General features: G+C 30.2%; 1 protein-coding gene across 1 annotated transcript in view; it reads right to left on the bottom strand.

Moving 5' to 3' along the window:
• Window positions 1-13,287: 13,287 nt before the first annotated feature.
• Window positions 13,288-22,389, bottom strand: part of LOC123303092 (metabotropic glutamate receptor) — a 17,057-nt gene continuing 7,955 nt past the window's right edge. Inside the window, exons 2-7 of the mRNA XM_044886192.1 lie at window positions 22,167-22,342; window positions 21,505-21,614; window positions 18,984-19,115; window positions 18,039-18,854; window positions 16,228-16,429; window positions 13,288-13,751 (exon numbers count right to left, since the gene is read on the bottom strand). Of these exons, the coding sequence (XP_044742127.1) occupies window positions 13,288-13,751; window positions 16,228-16,429; window positions 18,039-18,854; window positions 18,984-19,115; window positions 21,505-21,614; window positions 22,167-22,342 (1,900 nt within the window). The remainder of the gene's footprint in view (window positions 13,752-16,227; window positions 16,430-18,038; window positions 18,855-18,983; window positions 19,116-21,504; window positions 21,615-22,166; window positions 22,343-22,389) is intronic.

The following is a 22,389-nucleotide window of genomic DNA, read 5'->3' as shown; positions in this document are numbered from 1 at the left end:
AAAATGTGACCTATAATCAGCTGTAATGTATTGTCTACAATAATATAATCATTTGGGATCTCATCTAACGTCATTATCCTGTGCCTGTGTTATCCTGTGTATCCTGACGGTAGTCACTGTGACTGTGACTGTGATTTGTGACAGTGTGACTTCACACTCAAATTACACACATGTTTAGCTCTGTATGCGTGAAATTACATTTTATTTCTATCCTATCTGCTTCTGTATGATTCTGTATGGTTCTGTATGGGTCTATAGTTTGTAGTTTGTAGTTTGTAGTCTGTATGGGTGGACTTTGGTGGTGCATCTGAATTTGGTTTGAAAATAACAAACAAAAAGAAATCATTTGTCCATCCACCAATTCACCTAGTACCTACAGATAAAGCCTCTTCTACATCCGTAATATGGCTCGTTATAGATTCTAACTTATTACCTTCTAGGCCGGTGCGTTTTATCCATACCCTTAAAAACAGGAACAAATCTTAACAAAGTTTTAAGATTTTTCGGATAATAGAGATACAAAAACCGCAATAATGGATTAAATTTTAGATGTTATCTCAAAAACAACGCATGAACAAAATTTTGAACTTTTTGGGTCATAATGACCTTATGTTTTTGTAGAGTTGTATCGAAATCGGAAAATCTCGATTTTTTGCAATTTTTTTAAGGTGTTTTTTCGGAATTCGATAAAATTTTTTTCGAAAAAATACAAAAATCCAGTTATTTTGGCTTTAAGATAACTATTCGTTTAGTTGTCAAATAAATTCGATTTTTGAATTATTTTGATTTTCATTTGCCTTAGAACCCCCCAAAAATAGGGTAATTAACATTAACAATTTAGATCATTATCTAATAATTTATGTTTTTCTATTAATGGTGAGTCACCCTCCTTAAATAAATTGAAAACTTCGATCGAGATAGAGAAATATCGCATCTCGAATTGATGGGGAATTTGGACTTGAAAGGTTTGATTTTGAATGATTGCCGTTTTTCAAGATATTTTCAGTGATGTATCGTGGTATCGTGGTATCATGGACCGTGTTGGGTGTGTGATTTTGGCATTAGAGTCTATAGTTACAATAGTTTAGTTTACAGTTACTATTTTATGCTCTTATATTATTTAAAGCAGGAGTTTTTTACCAAAAAGGAATATAATAGAAGTAGAGATGTCGTTTTAAAGGAGTAACGTACGTACTAGAAAATGAATGGATTGGAAACTGAGGCAGCTTGTACTGTACTGTACTGTACTGGACTCTACAGTGTTATGTAGTTGTGTACACTTACACTTCTACAGGTACAGGTACAGGTACAACGTAACAATGTTACACTCTAACGTTACATATAATTATCTTTGGTTTGTTATTTATTAACTGTAAGCTACTGCTACAGGGAGCTGGAACTCATTTTTTTTAATGTTATTTCCTTGCATACCTATGATTGTACCAGCGGGGGGGGGGGGGCCGTCAGGATTGCGTCCTCTCGACCCTGAACCTTTTAGTTGGCCTTTGATCGATCAAATTGGGCTCATACATTTTAATTTGAAATAAAAACAAAACGGTATGAGATATGACTTCAATATCATTTCTGTGTAATTTTAGACATTTATCTGTGGCATTTTTATTTAAATAAGTGAAAGCAAACAAATTGAATGAGTTAACTGTTGAAATACCATGTATAGACTGTGTTAATTACGAAATAGTTTTTTTTTTAAGAGTTGACCTATGTTACTCATTTACGAACTTAGCCTGACTACACACGTCCTAAGCGCGCTAAGTTATCGTGTTTACAGACAGACGGACAGACGAGAGATCAACCAGGAATGAATTTTATGAACACTTATACCAAATATTCTCCTTACAAAGGAATACAAAAGGACAGATGTACAAATTGCATTTTTTAAAAAACCACCAGCTCACCAGCTCTTGAACTAGTAGGTGTTAGTATTAATATTAGTGTAGCACGTATGTGAGGAAGGCGTGCAGGTGTACAGGCGTACGATACAACACACACACAGTACACACACCACGATTCTATTTACATTCGCAGCGCACTATACTTAGGGTTGCCATCTTTCCGGTTTTTCGCCGTTGCCTACGGTTTGCGAAATGTGCCTTCGGTCCTCGGACAAAGGTATAATTTATTTGGAATCAAAACAATAGTATAATTTTTGTTCTTATAAAAATAAAGCTAAAAGTTGATAGTATTATAAAAAAAAGCATTCCAATCGGATTAGTTTAATGTTTAAAAAACGCAAGAAACAATCATTGTCAAGACTAAAATGTAGTAAACTAATGAAACCAAAAAATTAGCTGAATTAATTGTTGAAATACCATGTATAGACAGTGTTGATTATGGAATCGTTTGTTTTTCAACATCAAGTAAGTAAAGAAAGATAGTCACTCTTACATACATATCACAAACACATAAATGATATTCCCATATAATAACTATACTGATCTCTGGGTTAAGCATTTGTTTAAACTTAAGAGTTTTGATGGCAACCCTAATAATAATTTTTATTAAACATTAGTATTAGTATTATATTAGCTTTGTTTTGTTTATCATTTTGATCTAATTAAATGCAAATAATCAATAATTAAAAAATTATTCAAAGTTCATCGAACAATATTCATTAACATTAACAGTAGTTACTACTTATTTTTTTTGTTCATTTTAAAATTTGTTTAATTAAAAGTGTATCTAAAAAACTTGGCCTTAATATTTGGTGTTCAAAGCAGTGTTGTCAGATTTGCTATTTAGGTACCATCAATTGGACTATTTCTATTTTCAAACGACGGGTAAATTTTTTATTTTGTAGAGACTTTTACTGTATGGGTATATAATTATAACAATGGAGGTATCTGCCACTTCGATCCAACTTTCGTCCATCTATCTTCAATTGGAGGGGAGATATATACGCTGAAAGTTTTTCAAAAAAATTTCGCGTAGATAAATGGGCGAAATTTGTAAAAAGTAGCATATATTTCTATAGCAATGCCTAAAAAACCTCCATGAAATTATTTAAATTTTAGCGGTTTTTATCTACCCTTCGATCGGAGGCTCGCGATTTTAAATCTTGGTTCAAAACAGTAGATAAAGGATTCAAACCTCGTCGCAGAAAATCCCCAACGTATGTTCTATCATATATCTCGAACGAGATATCAAGCGAAATTTTTATAGCGTACTTAGGACTTAAAAAGTGAGGTCGAGTTCGTAAATGAGCAATAGATATTTCTAAAACATACATTTAATAATTGTAGCAATTGTGGAATCTGGTGGAGCATTTAGAGAGCAACTGCTTGACATATTATGATCCCACGCAAACTTTATTGCAATTAGTTATGTATAAAATGTCAAACTCAAAACATTGTTAGTTCGACTAAAATAATAATAGCAGGATAAATGGTGAAACAGGTTTACCGACATGTTGTTGTGTTATCTATGACTGTCAATTGGAACTAACCATTTACTTCGAAGTTCGTGCCATCTATTGTTGGAAAATGGAATTAACATTAGCTTCGATGCTGATGACATCTATGGTTAACAAATTAAACTAACATTTGCTTCGATGCTAGTGTCATCTGTTAATGATATACGAAACTAATGTTTGTTTGTTAAAGTTGGAGTACTCTGAGTGTAGAGTTCTTACTTGGAGTAGCAGAATAAAACTGCATTATTAAATATGTACCTAGCCTGTGGTATTACAATAACAGTTAACAGATCATTTATGCCTTTTCATACCACCTTCGATTAATGCTAATGCTACTACCAAAATCTTGGCTCAAAAGTATGTAAAAGAAGAGTTTAAGAAACCAATACTATTATGGCTTTAAAAGGTTTTCGAAAATTTTCCACCCTGGTACCTATATTTCGCACAAAGGTGAATGTTAGCTAAAAAATAACATCAAAAATGAAAATTATGGCCCAAAAATAGTAGGTTTCAAAAAAAATTCCATTCAAATCGGATAAAATTTGTATAATGAAAAAAATTGAATTTTTGAACTTGATGACGTCATCAAAATCCATTAAATTAAATTTTGCTCTATCACATCCAAATAGTATCCAATTTTAATAAACGAAGTATCTAATTGTACTAAATTTGGGTCATACTTTTCAAGTTTGTGGTCAAATTTAACCTACCTATAGAATTTTTGAAGAAAGTGTGGTCCTGGCACCTATATTTCGTACAAGGGTGAATGTAAGCTAAAAAGTATTATCAAAAATAAAAAATATCTTTAAAATATCTTAATAACTTTTCGAAATAAGGTTTTAAAATGTCCTAATTTTCAAATTCAAACCTAGTCTGCTAAATCTCAAAATTACAAACAAAGCAACATTCAAATTGATATAGAGGGTTAGTTGAATAATCATAAAATATAATTTTTATAGAATTTTATTATCATTAACAATCTAATTTAGATTTTAAGTTTAAAATAAATAATAATAACAATAACAATAATAAAACAAACAATTCAAATATTAATATTAATTAATAAAATATAATAAATTTAGATACTATTTCAATAAGTATGAACCTACAGTTACAGTTCATTACATTGTACTTATGTAATTGTAATAATTGTAATTAATATATAATATATATATTACCTAGGAAAATAACTTACAATCAGTAAATTCATATTTTTTGTCCAAAGTTTGTGTTTTTCATTCCAAAAAATGAGTTATGAGTTATCAAAAGAAGTTAAACATAATAGAGATAGCTTAAAGTAAGAACAAGGAAATTTTATGTTTTGTCATAATCAATCCAAATAATATTTTAAAAAATAAACACAAGAAAAAAGTAGAAAATGATCTTGCAAAATTGAACATGTTAAAAATCAATCATTCAAACCAGCAAAAAAATCAAATCAAATCTGTCTCGTTTTCGTATTTTTTTCATACAGAGAGATTTGTAAGTATTAGGTAGGTACCGATCAACATTATTTATTACATTTACATAAGTTGGTATTTACATATCTCCAGATTGGTGATTGCATGATTTTTATTTATTTTAATTAAAAATTAAATTATTTAATTAATTAGGTAGGTTGGTATGTAGCTACATATACCTTTATCAGGTACTAATAGTTAATTAATAACAAATTAAATAAAGTAATGATAGAGAAGACGACCATTTGAGAGCAGTTGTCCAGCAACAGTTCTCAAACTTATATCAATCAATCATTATATAAATTCATTCTACTCCACACTTTGAGCATATTTAGTTCACATACTTAATATTCAAGTTTTATTTGACGATAGAACAAATAGTTTTTAAGATATCGCTCAATTCAAAGCAATTTCATAAAATATCTGGAAAATTACTCATTTAATGGTCAAATAAACACGATTTTTGTAATTTTCGGGTCAAAATTACCTTATAAACTTAGTTTTATCGAAATTGGAAACAAAAACTTTTTTTACACTTTTTGCAATTTGCAAAAATCGAAAAAATCATAAAAAATTCAAAAAACACAATTTTTGTAATTTTTGGTTGGGTTGGGTTGGGTTGGGTTGGGTTGGGTTGGGTTAGGTTGGGTTAGGCTGGGTTAGACTGGGTTAGGCTGGGTTAGGTTGGGTTGGGTTGGGTTGGGTTGGGTTAGGTTGAGTTAGGTTGAGTTAGGTTGAGTTAGGCTGGGTTAGGCTGGGTTAGGTTGGGTTAGGTTGGGTTGGGTTGGGTTGGGTTGGGTTGGGTTGGGTTGGGTTGGGTTGGGTTGGGTTGGGTTGGGTTGGGTTAGGTTGGGTTGGGTTAGGTTGGGTTAGGTTGGGTTAGGCTGGGTTAGGCTGGGTTAGGCTGGGTGTGGGAGTGGGTGTGGGTGTGGGTGTGGGTGTGGGAGTGGGAGTGGGTGTGGGTGTGGGTGTGGGAGTGGGTGTGGGTGTGGGTGTGGGAGTGGCAGTGGGAGTGGGAGTGGGAGTGGGAGTGGGAGTGGGAGTGGGAGTGGGAGTGGGAGTGGGAGTGGGAGTGGGAGTGGGAGTGGGAGTGGGAGTGGGAGTGGGAGTGGGAGTGGGAGTGGGAGTGGGAGTGGGAGTGGGAGTGTGTGTGGGAGTGGGAGTGTGTGTGGGAGTGGGAGTGGGAGTGGGTTGGGTTTTCCAAACTTAATCGATTTTGTTGATTATCGTCAATTTTTTAGCTTTTTCGGGTACAAAACTCTAAGCTCGCAAGTTTGAGTTTTATTTCAACATTCTTAACAATTTGTATTGTACTATATTGTATTGTAATTGAATTTAAAATAAATATGTACTTATAATATCATATTGATTTATTAATAATTAATGAGTAATGAGATGCGTAACACTAACAGTGACAGAGACAGTGACAGTGTTCAAATCAAAGAGTTTATATACATAGAGAACGCCATGGTCCAAAACTTGCGATATGCGAAGCGAGAGAGAAAACTGCCAGTCGGTTCCCCTGCATCCTTGTCTATTACATACAAACAATAATACATGTGATTACATACAGGGCACAGGGGAACTCACAGACGGTTCTGTCTCGTTAATCATATCGCATCCATTTACAGGCTAGCAGATCCTTCGCGTTCTCTCTATGTATTATCTCTATGGTTAAAATGCAGTAACTACTAAAATTCAGTGTTGCCAATACTTAAATTGCAATCCCCCAAAGAGTGAGGTTAAAGCCCCCTCAAAATTCTTTAAAACATAATTTTGTGTACTTTTGATAAGTTCTTTTTTACCAGTTACTTTCGTGACTTAATAATATTTATAAAGCAAAAATCTGAAAAAATCCAGAAATAAATTTTTCTAATTTTTGTTTGTTCAAAAATATTAAGTTATTAAACTATTTTTACAATAAAAAACCTCAAACAATTTCCCTCCCCTCTTGTTAACCACTAAATTTGGGGGGAAACCCCTAAATTGGCAACGCTGCTACTAATACTACTAATACTACTACTACTAACACTATTACTACAACGAACGACATCTACTATTACTACTAAGTCAACTAAGTGTTGGTTTGTTTTAGAATTAGTTACGACTACTTGCAGTGTCACATTAGCTGGCTGCTTTGTTTTTATTACTAAAGTATCTACTGAGTGAGTATTGCTATTACTCTATTGCTACTAATTGTAAGATTAACAAATACACTTCAATAAACTTTAAACACACAGTACTTATAGACTTATAGGTACCTAGATCTACTAGATTTAGGTGCTTTCTAGCTTCTAATACTAGTATTAATATTAATATTAGTACTAGTATTTGTTATAGTAAGCGAACTGAGTAACTATCATATATTTACTATCTATCATTAAAATACATTCCCAAAAAATAAAAACGTCATCATTTTTGTTTAATTAAGGTGTTTGTCTCCGTAAAATCTTGTAAAAATGTTGTGTACTATATTAACCAAAGAGTTTATATACATAGAGAACTGAAAGTGAATGCGATATGATGAATGAGAAAGAAAACTGTCAGTGAGTTCCCCTGTGTCCTTGTCATAGTCATTTGTACGCATATACGTATTAAATGTATTAGTAAATACAAGTATATGTATTAGACAAAGACAAGGGGAATTTACTGGCAGTCTGCTCTCTTGCATCCCATATCGCATCTACATTACAGGCTAGCGATCTCTATCTGTCATATTTCTCTGATATTAACAGCATTAGTACATATTCTTTTCAAAGTATTCTTTTCACCTCTACTGTACAAACGCAATGTATTCTCGTAGACAAACTTCTGTTTCTGTTCAACAATAAAATTAAATAACTTTGAGTACTTATATCTCAGGACAAAGCCCTATTGGAGTAGCGCATTTCAAGTTCACTTTTTTACGCTTAAAATAACCTTTTGTTTGAATCTAAAAGTATAAAAGATAACAAAATTTCATGAAAACGATACAAACATGGTGTATTTTTAAATAAACAAAAAGTGTTGCGTTTTTATTTTGCGGAGTGAATTTTAAATACAAAACAATGTTAGTTTGTACAATACAGTACAACAAACAACAAACAACGAACACAATAAATGAATGAATGAATGGGTTGAATCAAATAAAATGTATTCGCACTCGCATTAACCGTAAACGCAACGCGTTAACCGTAATGCGAATGTTAACACGTTAAGACAAAATCATATTACATTACAGTACAATACAATATTTAAGTAATTGTTATTAATTTAAGATAAAAATAAAAAGATTTTAAAGTAAAGTAAACCAGATAAATTTTAAAAGATTTTAAAAAGGTTAACCTCCCCTTTCTTTCCGGGGGTCTGAAAGACTCTCAAAATGATAAAGACCATTTTTAATAAATTAAAACTTTTAAAATGTTAAATTTGTTACCCCTCCCTCGTTAAGCCCACTTAAGTAGACCTTCAAAATAAAAAAAAATACCATAAATTCAAGATCAACACCTTTAAAAACCTCCTGTCATACCTTAAAAAGGCTTAAATTTTCAAAAAAATGGTTTATTCATTTAGGGGGTCTACTTATGTGGGCTAAAAAAGGAGTACTAGTAACAAATTAAGCATTTTGACTGACAATTCGAGATCAGCGATCCCCAAAACCCTTGTATACGTCATAAGAGTTTTTATTTGTAAAAAATGGTCTTTTTCATTTGCAGAGTCTTTAGAAACCATGTAGAACTTTAATTTTCTGAAGCCAATTCGAAGGAAAAGGATTCGTTTACTATACTAACATAGGTATACTTATATTTTACATACCATATCATACCATAATTACTTATTAGTTATTACTTATCTATTAAAATTTATATAAAATATAAAATGTATTAATAAGTAAGTTAGTTTTTAAATAAAAATAATAATTATTATAATTAAAATTTAAAATTAGATTTTTAATGATAATATAATATAATATAATTAATTAATTTCATTGATTTGAATGCTTAGTTTTCAGTCAACATTGAAAGCATTTCTTAACCGCTGCTTTACACACTTTAACTAACTAACTAACTAATTAATTAACTAACTAACTTTATAAATAACTAAATTATTTATTTATTTATTTATTTACATTTAAAAGTAGATAAACATAGAGTAGTACAATTCAACTAAATACCTAAAAGGAAAAAATTAATGCATCTTTGAAATTTTATTTATTACGTGCTTTTAGATTGTAAAAATTCTATTTTAAAATTTTCATATCTCGGTCAATTTTGAAGCTGGAAAGTCGAAAATGTGATCAAATACATCAGCTAGAGCTCTTATGCATAGGTTTTTTTGTAATTTAAAAAAAACTGATTAAAACCATCCCAACTTAATGAACAATTAATAAATAAAATTTCAAAGATGCATTAATTTTGTCCTTATTATCAAGATATTCTATTTAATTTTGTTGTACTAGAGTTGTATTCCATTGAATTGAATTGAATTGAAAAGTACCTACTTACAGATAGAGTCTCTATTACCACACACAGTCTAATAACAAACGACTAGAATTAGATTTAAATTAGATAAGTTAATGTTAATGTTAATGTTAATGTAAAATGTTAATGTAAAATGTTAATGTTAATGAGGATAAGTTTAAATAAGTGTGCTATAAGACACAATGACATGGCCCTTTTGTACCTACATTACATTACATTACATTGCATTACAACTCAACTCAATCCAACTCAACATAAACATAATATGTACTGGTGTCCCTTCAATTCTTTAACACCTAACCTCAATACTGGATACCATTTTTGACTTTGTCTATAATTTTGAGTTATGTTATTCAAGTTTTATTAAAATATTTTTATAATTGATTTATTTGCTTAAGGGAGTAAGGTTATGCACTTGAGGTAGGTATTTTAATGCTAAGAAAGGCTCTATCTAGCGATAGAAAAAAGAACCTTAGGTGTTAGATAGATATATCTTTCATAGATATATAATTTTAACGGAAATGTTTCACTTTTGTTTCGGAACCAATGTGATAAAAGGAATAAAAAATATCTTTTATCCTTGACTAATTTATTACTGCCAGTCCGAAAAAATAAACGATGCATTTGTGCTTATGACATGATGAAAAGGTGTATATCATACACATATAAAAGAGGTTAGTGTAACAATTTTTGACACATTAAAATAATTGTTATATCATCTATAGTCCCAAGTTTGTAACCCTTAAAAATGATCCTACCAACAAAATTTTGGTATAGGTGTTCTTAAAGTCAACTAAATAGTCCATTTTTTCTCTGTCTGTCTGTCTGTACACGATAACTCGAAAACGAAAAAAGATATCAAGCTGAAATTTTTATAGCGTGCTTAGGACGTCTTTAAAGTGACCAATAATAAAGTTCCAATTAAAATCGGTAAACAGAGCCGTGCTTAGTAAGATTGTCCCATTCCATACCTAATATAATTTTGTTGAAATGTTGTCTAGCCTTAGTTTTGACGTGTGAATGTAACATAGCTCACGGTCACAGTACAATGACGATAACGATGACACACAGTTATTAGCTGCCCAACAATAAACAAGGAATGTGATTACTGTTCGATGCAGTGTAGATTGAATGTAGATTCGTATTACATATTAGAAATATTTTGTTGTAAATTTTATTTAGATTTAAGTGCTAACTAAGTTTGTTAGTAACTTAGTGACTTACGCTTACTTAAACTTACTTATATTAAGTACACTTTACACATTTACACTTACATTACATTACATTACATTACATTACACAGTGTCAGTCAGTTACAGTTTACAGTTACACTTTACATACAGTGGTGATTGTTGATTGACTAATGGATGCATCGATGCACAAACGTTAAATTATTAAACATTTATGATGGGCTTTTCTGTGGGCTTTAATGTTAAAATATATTCCCTTCAGAATTCATAATAAAAATTTTATTATTTATAATAATAAATAATTAATAGGTAATTAAAAAAAAAAATTCAATTTCTTGTTGCTTTCAATTCAATTGAGCATTTTTATTCGTTAATCATAATTATTTATTAATTATAACTACTTACGTATTAAGTCTATTTAAGTAATTATCTATGTAGCTAATAGCTATCAATTATTTAATTCATTTATTTAATTTAATTTAAACAATTATTTCTAAAATTTGTTATCAGTTCAAATTAAAAACTAGCTATATGTTTCTTTGGTTTCAGTGTACCATAAACTAGTTAGCGCCACATATACACACTTGAATATTTAATATTTAAAAAAATATCAAGATGGCGTTAGTGGGGATTGAATGACAAGTTATTTTGATGTTTAAAAACGTCAGATATTTTTAAATGAATAACTAATTAAATATTAATTATTTAACTGGAACAATTGTATATTCTGAAGGAGTATTTCAGGAGCAATTTTTTGATTTTTTTAAATAGTAATAGGTATTTAGTGCTAACTAGTTTATGGTTTTGAGTGCTGTTTAATTAATCTGTTCTAACTGATCAGAATCACATGTTCAGTTTCAATTCTGATTATAATCTGATCTGATGATCATACTTCATTTATTCAATCAATATCTGGATAATTCATTTATTAAATTCATTGCATTGTTTGTTTGTTCCTTTACTACATACCTAGTAATTAGGTAGGTAGGTAGATAGGTAGGTAATACCTAATTAACAGGTTGTAAGTAATAGATGTGTAATTAGATATAGGCAATTGATATCTAATTAATTATTTAGTACCCACCTAATTACACATTAGTAAACAGTATTAATTAGTATTATTAAGTAGGTACAGGTAGGTAGTGTATTAATCAATTGTTTCTTTGCACTTACTTAAATTTTATAAAATCTTTTAAATTTATACTTAGGTTAGGTAGGTAGGTACATATTGATAATTAATTATTTATATTTATATTCAGTCTCACAAATAAATCAATTAATTTATGTATTTTATACCTTTTAAGTTATGTAGGTAGGTAAGTAGGTAGTTTAAGGTAGATAGGTAATACATTTTAATTACTATAATGTTATTCTTATCTTATATTATTATTAATATATTCATTTCAATTGTAAATAAACAGTTCATTAGCTAACTAATTGGCAATTATTTGTAAATTTTATAATAGCTAACCTAACCTAAGTAACGTAGCCCGTAGATGAAACGATAAAGCTAAAAAATCTATCCATTTATATCTATTACATATTTTTAATTGCTACTAGCCATTATTCGTTAATCGTTTTCGGCGCTTACCAAGCTTTCTGTACTTACCCTTCCCAAGCAGCTTTAACATTGCGACTTTTCGCTTTTGTTTTTTATTTTTTATTTTTTTGAAGTGAAAGCTTCACTTAAAAAGTAGTGTAGATTATATATATTTGGTCTAGAATTTAGATTCTAGAATTCTAGACTGCAGTAGGCATAAATAAAGTACCTATAGAAGTATTATATAGGTGTCGTCTTGTCGTCTCGTCTCGTCATGCTCAGAACTCAGGCACTCGTAGTCGTAATGAGATCAAAGACACAGTGAGATCAAATATAAATTTTATTTTTAAATAAATTTATGAACTTTAGAACAAACAAAACTTTATTAAAATCGATCACGATGGATTGAATTGTTTAAAAAAGTTGATCAGTCACTAATTCAATACTATAAATTTAATTGATAGTTGAGTGTAGTATAAATGGTAGTGATGTTAGATGTAGATAGTCTAGCCTGGTATGGTAGTCCAGTCTCTAATCAAAATATCTAATAAGGTAGTTGGTTTATTTGTTTATTGAAGTAAATAAAAGTTAAAAGTAAATAATTAATAATTAGGTGTTTTAGTATTACATACACGCTAAGAAATGTATCGCGTTTACTACAATGCTGTTATGGTATAAGGCAGATACTTATAGTATCTATATTAAATAATAGTACCGAGCTTTGTCGGTTATTTATTTTAAATGAACTCTGCCTAGATTGATTTTTCGCTCCCGAAATCCCCTGTATACCAAATGTCATGAAAATCGTTGGTCTCATTAAACTTTCCGAGAGAAAACGACGTTATGGCGTTTTCACCGATACTGAAATAGTGATATCCACAACAAATTTCTTACCGTGTAGATACTAATAAAGTACTTAAAGTAGAATTACTTAGAAGTAAATAATAGAACTAGAAAAGTAAGTAGGTGTGATATTAATAATATTAACTATTAAGTCATTAAGTGTAGGCTTAACTTAACTTGGCCATAGCTACACTTATACGTCACATGTAGGGAAAAGTGCTAGTGCGCTATAATGATCTATCAGGGTAAAATGATCTTTCGTTGTTTTAAGTGATTACATTTTTGCTTTGGGGGATCATTACAGGACACTTTCCCCTACAAGTTCATTACAATTATAAATGAATTAAAGTGAATGGAGTGTAGTTTAAAGTAATGCAACAATGTCAGGATCAGACTCAACTGAATGATTTGTATTATCAATTCTTGAATTATTGTCAATTGTTGATGTGCAATTACTATTACTATTGTTTGAGCTTTTATTATTTTGATTGTTGCTGTTACTGTTACTGTTACTATTGGTATTGGAATTAGGACTAACAGCAGCAACCATAGAAATAGTGTTAGTATTTGTTGTAATTGATGAAGATGCACTTTGTAATTGTAGTTGAAGTTGTAGTTGTAGTTGCGCTGCTGAACACGTAGCACATATTACAGTTGCAGTCGTACCAGTTGTACCAGTTGTGGTTGTACGTATTGTTTGTATGTTACTAGTTGTATTTGTTACATTACCACCATTAGTGTTAGTATTTATATTAATATTTGTAGCAGTAGCAGTACCACATCCAGTCATATTTTGCATCACCAATACTTCACTTGCCCCGTCACCACCTATTCATGTAAATATTTAAAAGAAAAATTAATATTATTATTTATTTGTAAGCAATCTAATTAATATTAGTAACAACATAGAAATATAAATATTATCAAAGATAATAAATGAGAACTCTACGATATTTTGAAATAAATTTGCCTCAATTTCCTAGATCAATCTTTTTTTTTCGTTGTTATCTTTTTCGATAGATCTCGAATAACTAATATTTGAAAAATAACCGTTAGCTGCATAGTGAAGGGGGGACTGTACGTCAGCTGCTCACATGAACTTGTATGTTCAGTTAAAATTTAATTTTAGGATAAGTAAGAGTAAATTTAATAATAAAACTTGCTATGTATGTTCTTAGTAAATTTGACTATATCTTAGTAAATGCTAAAACTAGTGCGTTTCATGTATAGAGTCGACTCTGCAATCCAAATCTTAGGTTACGTGCTATCTAAGTCTATTTATAAAGTCCGTTGAAAACACACAAAACAAATATTAACGACAATTATGATTCAGGATCAAACTAGGATTAGGGAATGAGGACTAACAATAACTTAGCATAATAATCATGATAAATGATAACAATTTTGAAAAAGCAACAAATTATCCAACAAGATACCTAATTATACAGAATAGGTCATTTTAATCTAAATTGGCTAACTACAAAATGAGCTATTAGCCATTTTAGATTAAAATGACCCACCGTGTATATATCACTTTACTTCAGTCATACCAAAATCAAACATGGACTTGACATGAATTATGATCCTTGAATCATGGTTAAATAAGTCATAGCAACTTCATAGCAAGCTGACCAACTGAAAACTAAACAACACACAAACACATCAAACGAATTAAAAAGAAATCACATTCAAAATGAAAATATAAATATAAAAAAGAAATAAATAAAAATAAATACAATTCAATACAAGTTCAGAGCAAAATAATTGAAAACTTAATAAATGAAATGTTCAAATGAAAGTTCAGTTAGAGTTAGGAGTTAAAGACAGTTAAAGTTAAATTAAAAATGGTGTAAGTACCTTTCTTTAAATCAGTTTGGGTCATTTTAGTTTTTTGACCTAAAAATAAATAAATAAATCTTGTAATCAATTGATATGTGTGTGTGTTGTATCAGTATCAGTATCAAAATAGAATTATAATTATTATTATTGATCAGTCAGGAGTAGTACAGTAGCTTAGTGTCAGTGTCAGTATCAGTATGAAAAAGTAATTAATACTGATTATATTTCTTGTGGAGTTGCTGTATTTATTTTAAGATGTAATTTTGAGCGTCAAATTAGGATTCCACCTAGCTGAAAAAAATAGAACTATGCACAGCTTCAAATCACAGAAAGGAGCGACAAAAATGATTATTACTATCTATAATCAGATTTATAATAAGTACACCCGGGAACTTTAATGGTCTCTGATCACGATTCCGAAGTCAGAATTTCAATATACTACCGCCTCCAGGGGTAATTCATTAAAACAAAAATCTAAAACAATATTAAAGTACTCGTTTTTTTGACCAATCACTACTTGAAGAAACTCAAGACGAGCAAAATAAGAACAACTAGAACAAAATCGATAAAATTGAAAAACGTGAAGCTGAAAGAAACGCAAAAGTCCTCTTAATGAATAAAGTATATTATATTCTTAAGTGTTGAATGAGCAAGTGTAAGTGTTAAGTAAAGATTAATTAAATAAATGTTATATAAGACAGATGAGTAAAGTATAATAATATTAATCATAGATTAGCAAATTAATTGAATAGTAAATCTAATCTAAGTACAAAAAAAAAAAAAAAAACCGTACAATACCAATAGATAAAAATTAATTAATTAATTAAATTTAATATTAATTAATTGATTAATTAGATTATGCAGTAACTATTACAGTTACGGTAGTAATATACCAATAGTTTTATACAGTGCGTTTATTTGAAAAGTATCCACCCTTTGATTATTGTTTTGAATGCAAACACGCTCCTTCACAATAACCCACCTCGACTTTCAAATTTCAAATGATACCCACTTTCTTGTGATACCTCATTTGAAAAGACACACAATTTTCTCTTCAACCAAGGTAAAAAAATGAAATTGATCGATTGATTCTTAAGATAAACTCCATCTTCTGGGTAGTCTATCAGACAAACCAATCAATCGATTTCATTTTTTTTAAATCATGGATGAAGAGACAATTGTATGCTCTTTCAAATAAGGTATCACAAGGTAGGAGTTGATATTTGAAATTTCAAAGTTGGGGTATCCAGGGACGAAGGTATGAAACTTAAACTTCTCTAGGTACCATTTTTGAACTTCCCCGCCAATATCTAAATGGACGTGTTTTCAGGTCAAGATTTATTAAGGGTGGATCTTTTGAAATGATCGTAGCACTGTAGTACTATAGTACTATAGTACTGTGTTCTGTATATGTGTAAGAAATAAATACACTTACACTTACACTTGCACTTAGAATTACACTTACCTCTAGCTGATGATGTACCAGTAGTACCAGCAGTTGAACTTGGTCCAGCACATGATTTACGATATGCAGCTGAGTTCATTGTTAACTTTCGAACATTCTTGTCAGGATGAAAGACGATTATGTATACTTTGGGTGAGTACAAACACACCAACGCTACCGTTGCACTCAAACTGATTGACACACATAATGTTGTGATTTGAGTCTAAAATCAATAATTATAATACAATATTTATAAAATTAACTAGGTCGACTGGTACGGAATTCCGCTTCCGTGGCTACCGTAATCTGTAGATACTCCTTTCGTAAGAAAACGAACAAATTTCGTAGGAAAATGATGAAAAGTTAAGAAGAACATAGTGTTTCGTTTTTGCGACTATAAGCTAGTAATCATCAATCAGTGATCCGTAACCAGTAACCAATGCACTCACATTACATAGATCAGTCTGAATATTGTTATTCATAGAATTTATATGAATGGGAACGGGGAACGTGGTATGTGGTATGTTCCTATTTGAAATTTAATGAATTTTTGACAATACTATATGCCAGTTAATAGTCAAGTCAGTATTTTGAAGTTGAAAGCATTCAAATGAACGCATACTCACATGTATTTAATACATATATCTACTTACCATATTATTATATTAAAATCAATTTGGTTTTATATTGAATTCAAATATGATAAACATAGACATGTATAATAGACATACTTGATATTTCACTATTTATTGTTATGGATATACACGCTGTTCTATTATTGATAGCAGAAAATTGTACCAGTAAATTAAGCTTATCAAGACAAATAGAAAAGCTATGAACCAAATTTCGATCTGAGGTCTAATTCGGGAGATGTGGCTATGGGAAAATAGAAAGATTTATGGATTCACAAACCTATCAAACTCATTAAATGTAGTAGATGCCATTTTAGAATTTAGAGGGGACTATCATCAAACAATAATTGATTGTAAATCGATTTAATTGGGTATACTAACAAAAATATTTTGTTGTCAAGTGACACCTGTTACGTTTAATGAGTTTGATTGGTCTGTGAATGCACAAATCATTTATATATTTTTTCCATAGTCACAACTCCTGAATTAGGCCTCAGGACGAAATTTTCTCCTATCAATAATAGATCAGCCTGTATAAATCTAAATCTAAATACCAATATTTATATCTTTATTCATATTCTATTATATTCTATTATATTCCTATTATATTCCTATTCTATTCCTATTCTATTATATTCTATTATATACTATTCTATTATATGCACCTACCTATATTATAATTACCGTCTACACCTACACCTAATGTTTACTAAATTTATTTGTAGAAGCATTTATATGTACGTACACCACTGGAAAACGATTTAAGTAAACGAATGGCGAACCAAAGTGGCGATGCGATTCTATCATCTTTGTAATAATTCATTGATTTGCAATTTCAAATAGAATCTTAGAAAGTCAGCAATCAACTTAATTTTCACGTAATTGATTGTCTGTACCCGACAAAGATTTAGAAAGAGACTAAAAATTTAGAAAATAGAAATTAGGAATATAGGAATAACTCTTTCTGCTTATTTTTTTTTTAGAATTATGAACCTGGACAGTATATCTTGGGTTAATACAGCGTGTTCAAGAGAAGTAATATTAAGATTTAATTTTGGCATTATATAATTTGTAAATCATGTGTGTAATAAAATTGCCTATAAATAAAAAGAAAGTAAATTTCTCTAGTAGTAAGTAGCGCACTGCGGAATTCCTTATGGGCCGACCTAGTAATAAGTAGTTAGTAAAGTAAAAACTTACCTCAAATGAATTACCAGTACCAAAATAAATTGGAATGAAGGCCAACCATATGATGCAAGTGGTATACATGGTGAATCCGATGAATTTAGACTCATTAAAGTTCTCAGGTATTTTGCGTGTTTTGACTGCATAAATCGTACATATTGTGATCAAGAGCATGTTGTACAGTTGCGAACATAAAAATGACATATCCTGTATCTTGCACTTCAATATGACCTGGCGACGATCTGGATAGTAGAACCTGGTACCTGGTGGTTCAACAATCATCCAGACTAGGGTGATCACAATCTGTACCAATATCAAACTGGTAGCAATCACCATTTGTGATTTAGGACTGATATAACTGGGACGAGCAGCCGATTTCGATGCTGAGTCAAATATTCGCGAGATACGATTAGTTTTGGTTAATAAAGCACCGTAAATGATTGAGAAGCCAACACCGACTCCGAACCGTTGAGTAATGCACGTGTATATCGACGGACGTGCAATTAAAGCGAACGTGTTTAAGTAGCAAAGCATGATGCCGAGCAACAACATGTAACTTAACTCACGACCGGAGGCGCGAACTAATGGGGTGTCGTTGTTTTTGATAAACAAACCCACGACCACTAATGTTAATAGAATGCCCAAGCATGATATCACCATTGGGACAATTGCTAATGGACTGTCCCAACGCATGCAACGGTAGTCTAAAGCATAACAACTGAGTTTGTCAGGGTAAGGCCAGTAGCCGGGTCCACAGTCTCGACATGTAAATTCGTCGTATACGTATTCATAATCTTCACATTTATCACATATCCAACAACATGTATCACCCTGTAAAGTGTAAAGTACAGTGTGTAACATACAGTAAACCATTATGAACATCAACAATCAACATATATATTAATTAATTTATTAATTTACACTTTTTTATTTATTTATCAATAAATTCTGTTGACAAACCTGTTGACGTTTAATCATCCCCTTTTCACAAGGTAACGAACAATCTGAAGGTGGTGGCGTGTTGGTAGCATTGTTCCAAATTAATTCATTCAGATTTAATTTTAATGAATTTATTAACCATTTACCAACCATCTGTTGTGTTGTGTTGTGATCCAATTATATTTGATTAGAGCAGACCAGACCAGTCATAAAACAATAATTAAACAAGTTAAATTTACAAAATTTATCGGGTACGCCCGACAAATACTCTCCATAAGAACCTAAGAACCTAAGAATGCTCTCCATTAAATTGCTTTTCAAACAAAACCAAAAAACTAAAAATTGATTCATTCGTTTAGGCGCTACGATGCCACAGACAGACAGACAGAGAGGCACACACATAGCGGTAAAACTTATAATACCCTTTTTTTTTAATTCGTAGGTTAAAAATTAAGTGAAATAAAAAAATAACTACATCCACAATTGATTCAAATAAAATAAAATTAAATGTAAATGAATAAACTAATAATAAATATCTATTTATAAGTAACAATAAATTTATAATAATTATAATAAATTAATAACTAATAATACTTATAAAATAATTAACAAATATAGATAAATTATACAATGTTCCCAATAAATGTTTAATACAATTGTATAATTAATCAATCATTAGTATAGTGGTTAGTAACTTATAATTATATAAGGTGTTCCTATAATAGGAGATTGGACTACAGTTTTTTATCAGGTGAAGAACTCTCACTTCACGAATAGAAAAGTGAAGTTAATAGTATGGGACTTGTCAGACTTGTTGACATACTGTATGGTATTAATTACTCATATTTTGTATGGTACTACCATGGATATATACTTTAATTACTACATACGTGGGTATTACACCTGTAGTAAAAAGTACATTGAACTGTCACCAATTGACAGATCATATATTAATACGTCGTGAACAGAGAGCCCCGAAAGGAATGCGTTTAAATATCTCAAAATTATTCACTATTTTAAATATTTGCTTACACTTAATTACACTATTTTTAAACAGTATTTATATTTTTTTACTATGTGATAACGGTGTAAACAATCAATAAATAAATATATAAAAAGTATATGAATATTTTCTATAATAGAACACCTTATATAATTAATTAGTGATAATATTACCTGTACTATATCTATATCTATATTGTTTGTGCTTTGTAATATTTTATACAGATTTAAATAAATCAATTATCATAATAATAATTCAATACAGTACTTATTGTTCGTTTAATTTATTCATTATATGTATAACTATGACATTATATCTATGTGTCTCATCTATATTATTGTTTATTAAGTGATAAAAAAATTAAAAATTAAATATTGTTGAAACTATGTTCTTCATCGCACGCTGTAATTTGTTTGCTGTTTGGGAGATTAAACCAAAAAATATGCAACAATTTAAAACGACCCCCAAATTTGACGATATGTTACCTGTTGTTATGCTTCAAATGAAGGTAATTTACGCACATATTGGGTTGACTACTAAATCAGAAGTATGTCTTTTTTAAACTAATATTACAATTAATGCATAAAGATATAATATTGAATTCTTTAATAAAGAATTACTAATGCACAGATAAGCAAACAGTATCGTAAGAGAAAAAAAAACCCATTTACAAGAAACAAATTACACTAAACCAGCAAAATAGCGTACCACAAAACTAAAATTTATAAGTAAGTTGCTGCCAAATGTATCCGATATCCCCCCCCCCCCTTTGACAGACATGAATACGTTAGTTTTTCCATCTTAAATAATAAAAATAATTTAACTTTTAAAATAATAATAATAATAATAATATTTATAATAATAACAATAATAGAAATAATAATAATAATGGTAAGAGAAGTATATAGGAGATAGTGCAGTTATGTAGTAGATAATAATACGGAGACGGATACGGATACGGACGCGGATGCGAATACGAAAACGAATAAGTTAGGTTATACTTGATTAACATTAACACACAATATACAAATAACATAACAGAACACAGTACAATAGAATACAACTCTAGTACAACAAAATTAAATAGAATATCATGGTAAAAAAGAAAAAATTTATGCATCTTTGAAAGTTTATTTAGTAGTTGTTTATTAGGTTGTAAAAACTTCGTAGAAAAGAGTCGATGTTTCAGGAGTGACCTAACCCCCATTTTTGGGGGGTAGTTAGGGGGGATGGGTTTGAATCAGTTTTTTATAAATTACAAATAAACCATGTGTCAAATGAAAAAAAGAAATTCAATTAAAATTAGCTTCAAAATTGACCGACATATGAAAATTTTAAAATAAAGTTGGGGTGGCTAGGGGCGAAGGGGTCATCCTCCCTCAATATCTAAATGAACGTGTTTTCACTCAAAACAATATTCAATAGTTAGTAAGGGTGGATACTTTTGAAATGAACACACTGTATTTATGATTTGATGGGGATGTGCAGTAGTTTAAGACACTCATTTAATTAAATTTAATTCATTAAGTAAGTACCCACCCGATAATGATATCCAGATGCATTATTAGCTAATTTTTGGTAATTTAAAATATCATATCGCGCCAATCCATCTCCTTGCCGATCAAATTTAACCTCACTTCCAGCCAAATCTATAATAATAATTATTATAAGTGAAATAAATGAATAGAATTAGTTATATAATTAGAATTGATAGTTGATTATATAATATACTATAGTTTAGAATATAGTCTGGTTAGCAGATCAATTTGGTGAAGTACAGAAATAATGCTCGTAAAAATACAGATTATAGCTCGTTTTATTCGGAATGTTGCCTAGAAAAATGTGCCAGAAGCATGTTTTAGCACATAAAAATTTGCAAACGTTATATACAACATAATTTTCCATGATAAATAATGGACGTAGACTTCCATTAGTGGGGGTTTTTATTGATGTGCTGCAAAATGCGTCTGGCACATTCCTTTAGGCATCATTATGAATCCAACGAGTTGTCACCCGTACTTTTAAGACCATTTAACCAGACTAATTTAATAAAGTAAAGTATTTATTATAAGAAGATGATATAGATGATAGACGATTTAGTCTACTTACTAGAATAGTTGAATAATTGATAGAATAATTGAATAAATGAATTATGACTAGAATAATTGAAGATGAACAGATTTTAATTGAAATTTAGTTACCTATAAATGAAACGTTCAGTAGATAATTACGATAAAAGTCACCACCATCATACGCAGCCATTTCAGGACATAGACCAACTTGATCTTGACACAAATCTTGTTGTAAATTGTGCAGAGCCAAAGCGAACGCATATACAGCGTCTACAACGAATTGAATTTTACTTTCTTGTTCGTATCTGTAAGAGAATCAAATTTACAAGTTAATAAAGCAAAATAATAGGTC

This window comes from Chrysoperla carnea, chromosome X (genome assembly GCF_905475395.1).
Source record: "Chrysoperla carnea chromosome X, inChrCarn1.1, whole genome shotgun sequence".
Lineage (NCBI taxonomy): Eukaryota > Metazoa > Arthropoda > Insecta > Neuroptera > Chrysopidae > Chrysoperla > Chrysoperla carnea.
Note: the sequence above shows the minus strand (reverse complement) of the source record. Positions and strands in the feature narration are given on the sequence as shown.